At 35.5% G+C, this 12,824-nt stretch overlaps 1 protein-coding gene across 6 annotated transcripts in view; it reads right to left on the bottom strand.

The window, feature by feature from the left end:
- CREB1 (cAMP responsive element binding protein 1) overlaps positions 1–12,824 on the bottom strand; it is a 62,305-nt gene that overhangs the window by 26,989 nt on the left and 22,492 nt on the right. For 5 of the 6 annotated variants that reach the window (XR_007125773.1, XM_047720876.1, XM_047720877.1 and 2 more), the window contains exons 3-5: positions 10,299–10,445; positions 9,521–9,562; positions 3,235–3,335 (exon numbers count right to left, since the gene is read on the bottom strand). Coding sequence is in view for 5 of the 6 variants with exons in the window: in XM_047720876.1 (XP_047576832.1) it covers positions 3,235–3,335; positions 9,521–9,562; positions 10,299–10,445 (290 nt within the window). In the remaining variant the exon portion in view is untranslated. The remainder of the gene's footprint in view (positions 1–3,234; positions 3,336–9,520; positions 9,563–10,298; positions 10,446–12,824) is intronic. The other variant, XM_047720875.1, reaches the window with a different exon arrangement.

The following is a 12,824-nucleotide window of genomic DNA, read 5'->3' as shown; positions in this document are numbered from 1 at the left end:
ACCAATTCTCTCATCAGCTACTCATATCTTGTTTATCCCACTAATTGGCTGTTAATTTTCTTAATTCCACTAATTGTATATCTCATTTCTCAGACTTGTTAATCATTTCTTTTCCACATCCGTTTGTTTTCATTTAGCAAACTCCTATTCTTACCATAAGGATGGTTTTCTCTCCCTATCTCTTTGAGAATGAGAAACACAACTATTTTCAACAGCTTACAGACTGACAGCTGGGCAAAAGATCAACTCTGGGGGGCACCTGGGTGACTCAGTTGGTTGAGTGTCCAACTCTGGGTTTTGGCCCAGGTTTCGATCTCATGGATCATGGGAGGCCTGCATTGGGGCTCTGCTTAATTCTTTTCCTCTGCCCCTTCTCCCATGTGTGCACTTTTTTCTCAAATAAATAAATAAATAAATCTTTTTTTTGGAGGGGGGATCATACTCTGGGCATCAATGCTCTAGAACATCATTTCAAACTTTAGCACTGAAGCACTTGAAGAGCATGTCAAAACAGATGCCCTGGTCCTCACTCCACAGATTCTAATTCATTAGAGTATGTGGTAAGGGCACAAGAAGTTGTATTTCTAACCAGATTCTGATTGCCAGTGTGGTCTCTGGACCACATTTTGAATAGTACTGGTCCTCAGTGCAATGTTTTTCAAACCTATCCCAAACTATGTATGGGTCACAACACATACATTGCCATGAAAAGAGTTATGTATGTTGCAATCAACGTGAAACAAAAAAACAGCTGGACATCATACATGATAAAGGTGAGTACTGCTGTATATTTTGCTTCAGATGCCTGTATATAGGCCGAAATATGTATCTGTGTGTGTGTGTAACCATAAATGAATACAGATAACTGTATGTATATACAGAGAAAAATGTAAAGATAACATCTCTTATTGTGTATTGTGGTCAAAATGAAAGTTTGAAAGCTAGTACTCTAGACTCACAAATAAATCTTATCTTTTGCATGAAGCCAGTAATCACATCTTGTCTTCTCTTTCTAGTATCTAATATTGTTATCCTAGACCATTTTGGTCATTCTTGTATCTTGGACATACATTTCACTTTCTCTCACAGTATATTCCAGATGTGGTCTGAGCAGTGAGATTAATTCCCTCCCTTAATGTAGACTATATATGTATATCTTAATGATAATTAAAGAGCATAATTATCTTTCAAAAACAAATTCTTAATCCAGAATCTTATACTTAAATAACTGGTTTTATTTTAGACTCAATTTCAGAAATTTTATAATTATCACCAACAACTGACAGAATTTTCCTTGGCTATGATCTTTCAAAGCACTTATTCTCATATCCGTTAGGGCACTCTCCTTTAAAGTTCTGTCATATGCAATCTGATAAGCATGGCTTCTGTGTTTTTCAGCTGAACTGCTGGTAAAAATACCAAGCCAGGGGAGATGAAGTGAGAGCCCTTCAAGAAATTTCTCTGTATAATTTAATCACTATAAAGCTGGGTGTATCAATTAATCCCTATTTCTCCAACCTTACAAGTGTACCATAAGGATTCTATTAAAGATGTTGTTATAGTCAAGACATAAAAGCTAGGTATCAAGAATTTGTAAGCCTAAAACAAAACAATGATACATAATGATTTTAAGGGAAGATGTATTATCTTCCATGAACAGAACTCTCTATGTATGTGTGGTCTCAGGCATCTTCTATCTGATTATGAATTAAGGTGTTACTATTTAAATGATCTTTGCTAAGATACAGGTTATAACAAAAGATCTTTTTCAGCATAAAGCTCTTATTTTATTTTACTTTATGTTTTTAAGACTTCATTTATTTAGAGAGAAAAAGAGCACAAGTGGATAAAGGGGCAGAGGGAAGGGGAGAGAGAGAGAATCTCTAGCAGACTTCACATTGAGCAGGAGTCTGACTCGGAGCTTGATCTCTTGATGAGATGAAATCAAGAGTCAGATACCTAACTAACTGAGCCACCCAGGCGTCCTAAAGCTCTTATAAGGTCTACAACTAGAATTTACAGAACTTATTTACAACTATTTGCCTGAAATTTATATACAGAGAAGCCTTATGTCTCCAAAACTGGTTGGATTTGCTTCAAGATTAAAAGTGTTAAAAACTAACATGAGATAGATTTCCAAGTTCAAATCTAAAATTTGCTATATTAAAAAAAATTATGAGCATAAATGCATACAACATATACTTGGTATCAAAATTTCTTAAGAACTCAAAATCAGTTTATTGATACTCGTTTAGGAGCCTTCATTTTAAAAGAGAAAAGGGTTAGCTTAGTAGTTGAGTGGAAAAAAAAATTTTAACCATCCCTTTGAAAACAAAAATAACTTAGGCTAATAACAAGAGGAAATACTAGAAGTTTGTTATTTGTTGAACTTTGAAATAAGCTTACGAGTATTTATGGAATTGCTCTTCCTGGAGGTATTTAGCATGTAGCCAATTTCTACATATTAAAAAAATGATTTTGGTTCATCTTCGAGGCAGGTCATAGACTAGACAACCTCCAAAATTAAACACAAAAACTATAGTAGGGTGCCCCTAAAATTAGGGGGTATCAGCAAAGCATCATCCTGAAACAAATATTAAATTAATAAACAGCTACTAAGTACCATGGCACAAGAAATGGTGTGCAAATGTGCTGTCAAACAGATAAATAGTATCGTGTCAGAACTGACAAATAACTAGAAATGCTGTAACTTAATGAAATATATTCCAAATTTTTAAACAAAAAAGCAGTGGCTGGCATAGTCTATAAAAACAGCAGAAAAAAAAATCACTGTTGATCCAGGACTGTTCAGAATAAAAAGTTCTCTTATTCTGTACAATAAACTTCAACTTGAGAGAGAGAAATACCTCAAGATGAAGAGAAGTAAATTCTGTGGTCCCGAATTGAGCACCTAATTGGTCTTCTGACATCTTTTCTATTTTTTTCTTTTTAGAATTTGTCAAGAGAGCGCGAGCGAGTGAGTGAGAGCGAGCGCGCTAGAGCGCACAAGCAGGGGGAGTGGCAGGCAGAAGGAGAAGCCGGCTCCCGGCTAAGCAGGGAGCCTGACGTGGGGCTCAATCCCAGGACCCTGGGATCATGACCTGAGCCGAAGGCAGAGGCTTAACCAACAAAGCCACCCAGGTGGCCCGATCTTCTAACATCTTTTCACCTGAAAGTACCTAAGGCTTACTGACATCTTTGATTCTAAATTCTTTAAACAATCAAATTCCATACCTGTAGGAAGGCCTCCTTGAAAGAATTTCTCTTCGTTTTTGGGAATCAGTTACACTATCCACTGACTCCTGTGAATCTTCGCTTTCTGCAATAGTTGAAATCTGAAAATAAAGAAGAACTTTATCTTGATAATCGAGTTTAGTTCCCATAAAATTTTTATGAATTCTAAGAAAAAGTTAAATATAAAAGGACATATATACACCTTACACATGCCAGTAGAAAAAAGTCAATTTTTATGGGAGACAACCATAGCTGTCACATTCCTTTCCCCTTTACTTATACTACAGAAGTCACAGTGCCTAAATTTTTTTTGTCAAAACCAAGCTGTTGTGCTATCCAAGTTCAGTTTCACCTCTTTCAGAACCTCATGTAACCAATCTTGAATGCATCAATATTACTGTCAGTTGTTTTCTTAAAATTGTTAGAACAAAACTACCAAGTAAAATAAGGTTTCTGACATGATGGAGGAATAAATGAGCAAATATTTAATCATAAGTCTACATAGTGACTATACAAATATTTTCCTTTAAACACTTATGAATATACTTACAACTGTATAAATAAGGATTGGTGATCCCCCACCATGTTCCAGATGGCTGTCCCTAGCAAGTTAGCTTACATATAGATTTTCAAAATTGGCATTCGACAATTTTTATTAAGCAAAAACTCAAGGTAAAGAACTGCATTTCTGGAAAAGTATCCCTGGACTGAAAAGTAAAAGATAAGCTGAACAAAGATTTTACATGGGATAATATTAATAATAGCAACTAGCATTTATTGAGAACTTACTATGTGCCAGATACTATGCTAAAGCACATACACACATTACATTATTTGATACTAATACAGTAATATCAGGTACTAAACAAGTACAATTACTATATCCATTTTGTAGATGGGAAGAACTAAGGCACAAAGAGGTTAAGTAACTCACCCAAGTCACAAAGCTAGGAAGTAGTGGAGCCACTGTCAATAGTTGGCATCTCAATTTTAGATATCCTTACCAGTACCAAAATCCTGTTGGTTCCAATCTCAAACCAGTTTTGTCAGAAGCAACAATCCAGAGATGTTTTAGACTAGAAGTTCACTCACCCAGGCATATATATCAGAATATATACCATGAAGCTTCTCTAGTCTAATCAGCAGGAGTCTTCTGCTCTTTTCTAACTAGATGTGCATGATGCCGTCACAGAGAGAATAATTAGATTTAGTGAAGGCTAAAGAGTCTGTGTGGTTCAGCTCTGTGTCAAAATTTAGGGCAATGGTAACAAGAAAAAACATATTCAGAGGAACCTGAGGAATCCCACACGGACTCATATGTGGTCTGAGTTTATGAGTTCTGGAGAGTAAGGACTCATTTTGACAGGGCACTTTGTAAAAAGGCACTCACTTTAAAATGAAATTGGTAAATCTAGTCATGCCTCACAGAATTTACCTACAATCAAGTAACGTGCCCCACCCAAACACTTTAAAGTTTAAGAACTACACTCTTAACGACCTACACATTAACAGGCAACACTTAATGAATCCAGGAAAGACAGATAAAAAGATGTGTGAGTCTGAATTTAGTCTGTGATTCTGTGCGGAGTAATAATGCTACCCTTACTGCCAAAGGAGCACAGAGAACAATTCCCACTAATCTCCGAGGTACAGCAGATGAGGAGCTATGAAGACCTTAGAAGAGTGTCAGAATTTCAAGGAATAACAAGACTGAACAAAGTGGACAGTACTGTGACAAGTGTCTACCTTCATAGTACATCTCAGAACCTCAGTTCCTCTACTGTTTTCTGCCTTCTTTGCATGACCCTCATTCTTACAACCTTTTTTTAAGGACAGATAGTGATGTAGGCATAATCTCCCAAGTTGAAAGTCATTAAAATAATAATTTTAAAACATTCTATATAAACTACCCACAGGGAAGTTTTGAAATGAAATAAGTTAAAGTTGCATTTTAATATATGGCCTTTGATTGTTTCTTTTTCCAAACTCAGTGGATCTATTGCTCTTAGCAGGAAAAAAGCCTCCTTTTCTCTCATCTAAAAGATTTTGTGATTTCAGATAGAAGGAATTAACTTGTCACTATGTAGTAATTACATCTATTTTCATGTAAAGGGAATTCAGAATTATTCAGTAACACATAACAAATATAACACTTCCTCTTTGGGAATATTATCCAGAGAGAATTTACAAGCTATGAAGCTACTTCCTATGGACTGCCTACCAAAACAAACAAAAACAAAAACAAAATCCAAAGCACACACTGTATCCACATTTCTGAGACTAATAAAAATCATGTCAAAAAATCCTTTTTATAGGGGCGCCTGGGTGGCTCAGTGGGTTAAAGCCTCTGTCTTCGGCTCAGGACATGATCCCAGTGTCCTGGGATAGAGCCCCGCATCGGCCTCTCTGCTCAGCAGGGAGCCTGCTTCCTCCTCTCTCTCTCTCCGCCCGTCTCTCTGCCTACTTGTGATCTCTGTCTGTCAAATAAATAAAATCTTAAAAAAAAAAAATCCTTTTTATAAATAACTATTAATTATAATTTAAAATATAATTAACAGTTATTAGAAATGCCCATATAAAAATGGATATCCCAACCATAGGTATCACAAACTACCACCACATTCCACTGGTAGAGGCCCTTCCTCTGGTCCCTTACCTCCTGTCACCTCTTTCATTAACCCTCTCCTTAGCTCCTTGAATAGGTCTTTAACCTTACCACTTAGAAGTTGAGACATTTTCAAAAGCCAAATCACAACTTGTAGATGTAAAGTTTTAGATCTTTATTTCTCAACTTTTAGTTTGTTAAAAACCCGTACCTCCTATTTGTAAGGAGGACAATCTTCCCATTTTGAAGTTATTTGAAATTTCAAAATTAAATATACAGTGACTAAAACCAAATTAGATGCTTTCTTAAGTTACACACGGTCCCTCTGAAACTCAGACTTATGGTTTAGGTATAGTTATTTACTCCCTGGATCAAGAACACTTTAATAAACATCTAGAATAATGATTTCCAAATTCTTTTCACCTGCAGATCTTCCTTATAAACAGGAAAACATTACATAAACATATATATTCCCTCTGTAAATTTTAACTGTTATTTTTATAATAAAACAGTTTTTAAAGAGAGGAGTATAAGTATCAAAACATTTGTAAATTTCTTAAAACGTAAATCATCCCATTTTTATAGAGCAAGAACGATGTGATTTAATATGCTTCATTAAAAAATCACTTAATATTTTATAACAGTGCCTCTGCTTCTAAGCTTGGGCTTTTTAAAACCTGATTTAGCATTTGCTATTGTTGAAAAAGGGAACTCACGAGAAGTAGACATAAAAGTAAGTGCATTTTTGACTGAGCTTACGAAATACATCGTTTTTCATTCTCATCTACCAATTATACAAACTTTTGATGAGATTTACCTAGTGTATTTTCATCTCCCTGGCTTTTAATAATTGTATGCTAATAATAATAGGTGTTACAGTTTTATATTTTAACAAGTACAAAACCTACTGAAATTCTAGAAGACTTACAAATAGTTTAAAGAATTCTATTTCTAGAGTTTCTTATATATATATTTGAGTTTTGAGCTGACAAATTTATACTAACTGCAGTTTAAAAAAAAAAAGGTATGAAAACATTTCCGAACTTCTTTCAAAATGCTCTCTCTACAGCACAACTTTCTTTCAAAAAGCAGTTAGTTATCCTCTTGCATTGTTAAAATGTCACTTTTTCCCAGGATAGTTGAAAGGGATTTCTTCTTTCAAAAGTATCTGTTAGATAACATATCCCATCCAAATCCTTACTCACGATCATTAAAAAGACCAGAAACTTTGGAACACTTGTTTCATGTAAAACACAAACAAGTAACTCAGCCTCATGTTAGACCACTCTTAAATACTTTGCTGCAATAATAACCACTGATCCTATTTTTGCACAAAAAGTTATTATTGTTCCCATTATATTAAAAAGTATTATAAAGATTCTATCAAACGTTTCATCCAACCACTCTCCCTCTTGCTCATTCTATTTGAACCACATCCCTTTACTATACCTTGATATATGAAGCATATTCTTACTTCTAAGCCTTTGGGACTTGCTTTACTGTTTGCATGGCTTAGCCTCCTGCACTGCCTTCTGGTTTTTGTTCACTGTGTTCCCTGACCACCCTACATAAAACAGAACCCCCTTCCCTCCACATTCTCTATCCCTTCCCCTGCTTTCATCATCTTCCCAGCACTTATCCTCACCTGACATATTTTATTTTTTCATTGTTTCTCTTCGCTCAAATGTGATCTTCATGAGAATAGAGAAGTATTATTTGTTCACTGCTGTCTTTCATAGCACCTAGAACAGTGACTGGCACATAGCATGTGATCAATAAAAATTCGTTGAAGGAATGACTGTAATAATTTAAGGTAACATAATCCATAATCCTGACACGTTTAAACTGCACTTTATTAAAAATGCATTTAAAGCTAACAAATTAAAAGTGAAGATGCCACTGTTAACTTCTATACATTCATGTAACTCCCACTATTTTTACAGGGATTCTCATATAATCTGTGAGACTTGATACACATAAGGATAAAGTTAGGGCACTAATGTCAAGCCATATATGAAATACTAGTACAGTGTAATTTCTAATATTCTTAGATTAAAAACAGAAACAGATCCTTATATCTTATTCTCACATCAAGAGAAATGTGTCTTGTATTTTTTGAAAATGATTTTCTAGAATACTCATATTTTCCCATGTAGAAGTTCGCAGGGTCATTTCTCTCTTTGTTTAAACACATCTCTTCTGAGATGTAAACTACTTCCTAGTTACCAAAATACTAATCCCTGTTAACCAGCTGAAATGACCCATAAAGTTTAATATATTCTTCATGATTTAGGCCCTTTAAAGAAAAAAATAAAGTAAAAAAAATTGTGTCTCTATTTGTAGAATTCAGGCTTTCAGTTATAAATATAGCTCACCTTGATGGAAAAATGTGCTCTTGAGAAGATGAATAAATATTTCTACAAAGTTAATAGCCATACACTCCCCAGGTCCAAATTATTATTGTCACAAAGTAAAGATTAAAATTAAAAATATAATTGACAAATATCACATATTATGATGTAAAATTATAATCTTAACAAGCTTTGAAAATTTTGGTGTGTTCTTTATAGAAAGGCCTCCTACTCATAAGTGAAAAAGAGAAAGGAAGGATTAATGTGATCTGGAATCTAGGTCTCCTGATTAGCAGGTCAGGTTCTTTCCACTATTACCAAGAAGAAAATGAGTGGGGAATTAGTAAGGGCATCGTAGGGAGAATACTAATGTAGCACTCAATGAAATAAAAACTGAAGCAAAGGATCGGAGACTACTGGTCAGTTAGTGTGATTTCACAGAAATGTCTAATTCTTTAGTTTCCACCGGGACGACACTGTCTCCATCTTGGTAACAAATTCCATTCCAAGTATCTTTCAGTATGTAAATTCACACATGCTGATATTTTTACATGAAAACATTCTTTTTTTTTTTCTTCCATGTAAGTGTCCAAGAGAACCAAAAGCATAAGTAGAGGTGGGTAATGGTGGCTCAAGGACTCAATAATATAATACGGCTGACTAAATCGAATATACTGTTTGAGGACATTAACAATGCTTCCAGGGCAAAGGAAGCGCTTGTCCCATCTACAAATACCAATCAGTCTGGCTACCATACTCGAGGAAAACACAACAGCTCTCATCCACAGGACGACAGCAAGGACAGTAAAGAGCAATAAAAGCTACACCGTATAATAAATGACTGAGGAAAAATAGCCATTTGTTTAGTCTGGACATTTTGTTTTTTTAAAGTAGGAAGGGTATAAGAGACAAGGGAAAAGAAGTGGTCCAAAAGAGAAAGAATTAAATTTGCTTAATTAGTTTCTGAGTATGGAACTGGGACCACTAGGTAGAAGTTTTAGAAAGGTATATTCTGGCTCACCACAGGGAAGAACAGTTCAGCAATTACCCCTCTTTATAAATTGGTTACCTCGGGAGACAGGGGTTCCATTTCCCTAGTGTTCAAGTAATGCTGGACTACCATTTGGAGGAGAGGAGAAAAGACAGACAGGGAAAGTAAGCATACACTAAGGGCTGGGCAGGTAACAAGTCCGGCCTAAACCTAGATGATCTCTAAGATCTTTATGCAAACCTTAAATTGCATGTTTATAGAAGGATAACAACATAAAGAATAATTTCTCACCTTCCTTTCTAAAAATAGTTCTTTCCAAATCTAGGACCTAGGACTCACCTGAGTTCCGGAGAAAAGTCTTTTTAAGTCCTTACAGGAAGACTGTGAAGCAAAAAATATGAAATGGGAGGCTGGGGTTATGGCCTACTTGAATGAACGTTCAAGTCTTTTTTTTTCTTTCAATAAGCTCACTGCAAAGATGTCTACTACTCGAGGTTTCCTACAGTTCAGTAGAGTAGTCACCTTCATTCAGAGCTCTGTGTGCTTTTATTCCCCCTGGATTCAATCCAAAGGAACAATCTCTCCAAAGAATTAGATAACATGCGCAGTGTAATCCCTGAATATATCATTATTTCAAAATTATATACTCTAACTTACACCCCAAGACATAGCTGGTTTTATAATGCTTTCTATGATCTCTAAATTCAAGTTAGTATCTTAGGTAAGGTTATTAATTTTGACAAGGGCTTATTTTTTCCAATTGCATGTTTAGAAAATAAATACAAAGTTATTTTTGTTATCTCAATTTTCCTGAACTAAGGTATATCAGCCTTGGTCTTTCCCAAACGTTTCCACTTTACCCCACATACTTTAAAATTTTCCCCAATCAAGTCTTTTTCTTCTGTAGCTTAAGAAAAAGTCTTTTTTTATGTCTGTTCTTGTGCGTATATATGTTCCTATACATAAGGTGACTATACAGACGCAGCATATTCCTTTACCGTAAATAAAATAAGCTCTGAACTAGGTATGTTCCTATTTCCATAACTAATGAAAGGAGAGAGATATGGCTATAAACGACAGTTATGAAAGTAGATGCAGAACTTTTTTATACACATACCTGAACTGTCTGGACTTGTGGAGACTGAATAACTGATGGCTGGGCCGCCTGAATAACGCCATGGACTTGAACTGTCTGCCCATTGGGCAGTTGTACTAAAGTTACGGTGGGAGCAGATGATGTTGCATGAGCTGCTGGCATAGATACCTATGGTGTTGAACATGGAAAAAAATTATCATCACAGATACCTCCTTGAGAGTAGTCACGTTCAGTATGAAGCAACTTTTTTAGCAGGAAAAAGATGACTTCTGCTAGCCAAGTATTTCACTGGTGTGAAAGAAACTGATTACATTTAATATTAAAAAAACAAAAAAACAAAAAACACAACTGTACATGCCCCCTCCCTTCCAAATGCTTCCACATGACAAAAAACTATTTTAATGTAATATTTACAATTTAGGTTTTTTTGGTAATATTTAAAATTTGTAAAACAGACTTCCTCTGAATACTAAATACACTTTAATTGTATGGTGCTTTAAATTTTCCTACCTGCTTTCATGTCCAGTTTCTCATTTTGCTCTTCGAAGAAATCATGACTGGATAATAAGGATTATCTCCATTTTAGAGCCAGAAATATCAACTACTCAAGAGATTAAGTAACTTACCCAAGGTCAAGAGCTATGCTAGCTTTGAAGAAACATAAAAGTCTTCAGAATATTTTGTGTTAAATAACTCATATTCTAAAATACAACTGCTCTCAGACTTGGGCAAAACTTAGCGAAGTCTAGAACAAATATACATCTAAAAATGTACAGCATAGTCTTCTCCTTTAAACTAACTGCAAGTATGCCTTTTATTAGTGAGAAAGTATTAATATGTATTATAAACTGAAAATTTCTACCCTTCCTAAATCAAACTGATATGATAGTTGATATTTTAAGGATTTATTTTCCTCTTAAAGGAATAAAAGAACAGAACTGAGTGAATTTAAGAGATATTAATTTTCGGGGCGCCTGGGTGGCTCAGTGGGTTAAGCCGCTGCCTTCGGCTCAGGTCATGATCTCTGGTCCTGGGATCGAGCCCCACATCGGGCTCTCTGCTCAGCAGGGAGCCTGCTTCCTCCTCTCTCTCTACCTGCCTCTCTGCCTGCTTGTGATCTCTCTCTGTCAAATAAATAAATAAAATCTTTAAAAAAAAAAAAAAAAAAAGAGATATTAATTTTCTCCTGAGGCACAAAGAAAGCAATTTTAATGAATCAATATCCAGGTCCAAAGAGCTCTTATGTCATATCTATATCTATCAGATAGTATTTCTTGTTCCTATGCTTGAACACATTCAGAGGTTCAATAATTTTTGCTCATTTGGTAAACAGTAATTGTGGACCCATGTGCTAACAGCAATGTTAAAACTGAAACTACAAACATGAAGGAAATTACTGGGGTACATGTATGAAGGCAGGGGGAAAAGAACACAAATAAATAAAATCCAGTGAAGTAATGAGGCTTGCCAAGAGAAAAATACACACACTGAGGAAAGCTATCCCACCTCCCCTAAAAAGGGAAGAATGCAAATTTGAAATAAAGATTACAAATTAGGCATATTTTGACTCCCAGGGGAGAGGCACAGAATTTTGAGGAAGAAGGGATAAATGACAGTTAGTACTACTGGACCGTGTAAGTACGTTACTGTATGAATGTAGGAACCAGGGCAAGATAAAATTGTAACACAAACAGGCAGGGGCTAAATGAGCTCGTCATGAAAAACCATATATATTCCATTAAAAAAGTTGCACTATATCTTGAGGAGATTGGGAAAGGCACTGAACAGCTTTCAAACTCTGGAATATCACATGGTGAGGATTGAAATTTAGATATATCACTTCAGTGGCAGTATGAAAAACATTTATTTCAGAGAAAGAACAAAGTGGAGGGGAGGAGATTGAGAAAGGTTATATAGTAGTTAGGTGAGATGATAAAGCCAGAAGTAAAGTACTAGCTGTGGTACAGAGGAGAATAAGAGAACTGATTTAAGGAAAATTCAGGAGGCAGACTAGAAAGAGCTTCATGAATGACTGCTTGAAGGAGGTGAGAGAGGAATCCAGGATGACCCACATATATCATGCTTGGGTAAGAATTGATAAACTATGCTATCAACTGAAACAGAGAACATAAGAAGTAAGGAGAAGCTTGGGCAGGAAAGATCCCTAATGAAATGAGAAGTTAAAACTATGAGTATCCATCTTTGGGCAGTTAGGACGTCCCTCCTTAATATAATCATTTTCTCTCTGGCCACTATAAATTTTGTTTGGTTTTACCTGGTTCTCAAAATGTGGTCCATGGACTACCTCCAACAGAGTTACAACATGTGCCTATTTATAAAGTCAGACTCTTGGAGGACCTAAGGACACTTCCCCCTATACTGAAATTTGAGAACCACAACTCGAAGTTACTCAGAATATTTCTTCTTAGTTCCAAACAAAGGCTCTTATGATATCTGGAGCAATTATTATATCCTCTTCTCTATTTTACAGAATAAATATAACAAGCTAACTCAAGGAGCTAGTTAAGATCTCTTCTCTACCCGGAT

Source organism: Lutra lutra, chromosome 3 (assembly GCF_902655055.1).
Source record: "Lutra lutra chromosome 3, mLutLut1.2, whole genome shotgun sequence".
Taxonomy (NCBI): domain Eukaryota; kingdom Metazoa; phylum Chordata; class Mammalia; order Carnivora; family Mustelidae; genus Lutra; species Lutra lutra.
This window is presented reverse-complemented; position numbering and strand designations above follow the sequence as displayed.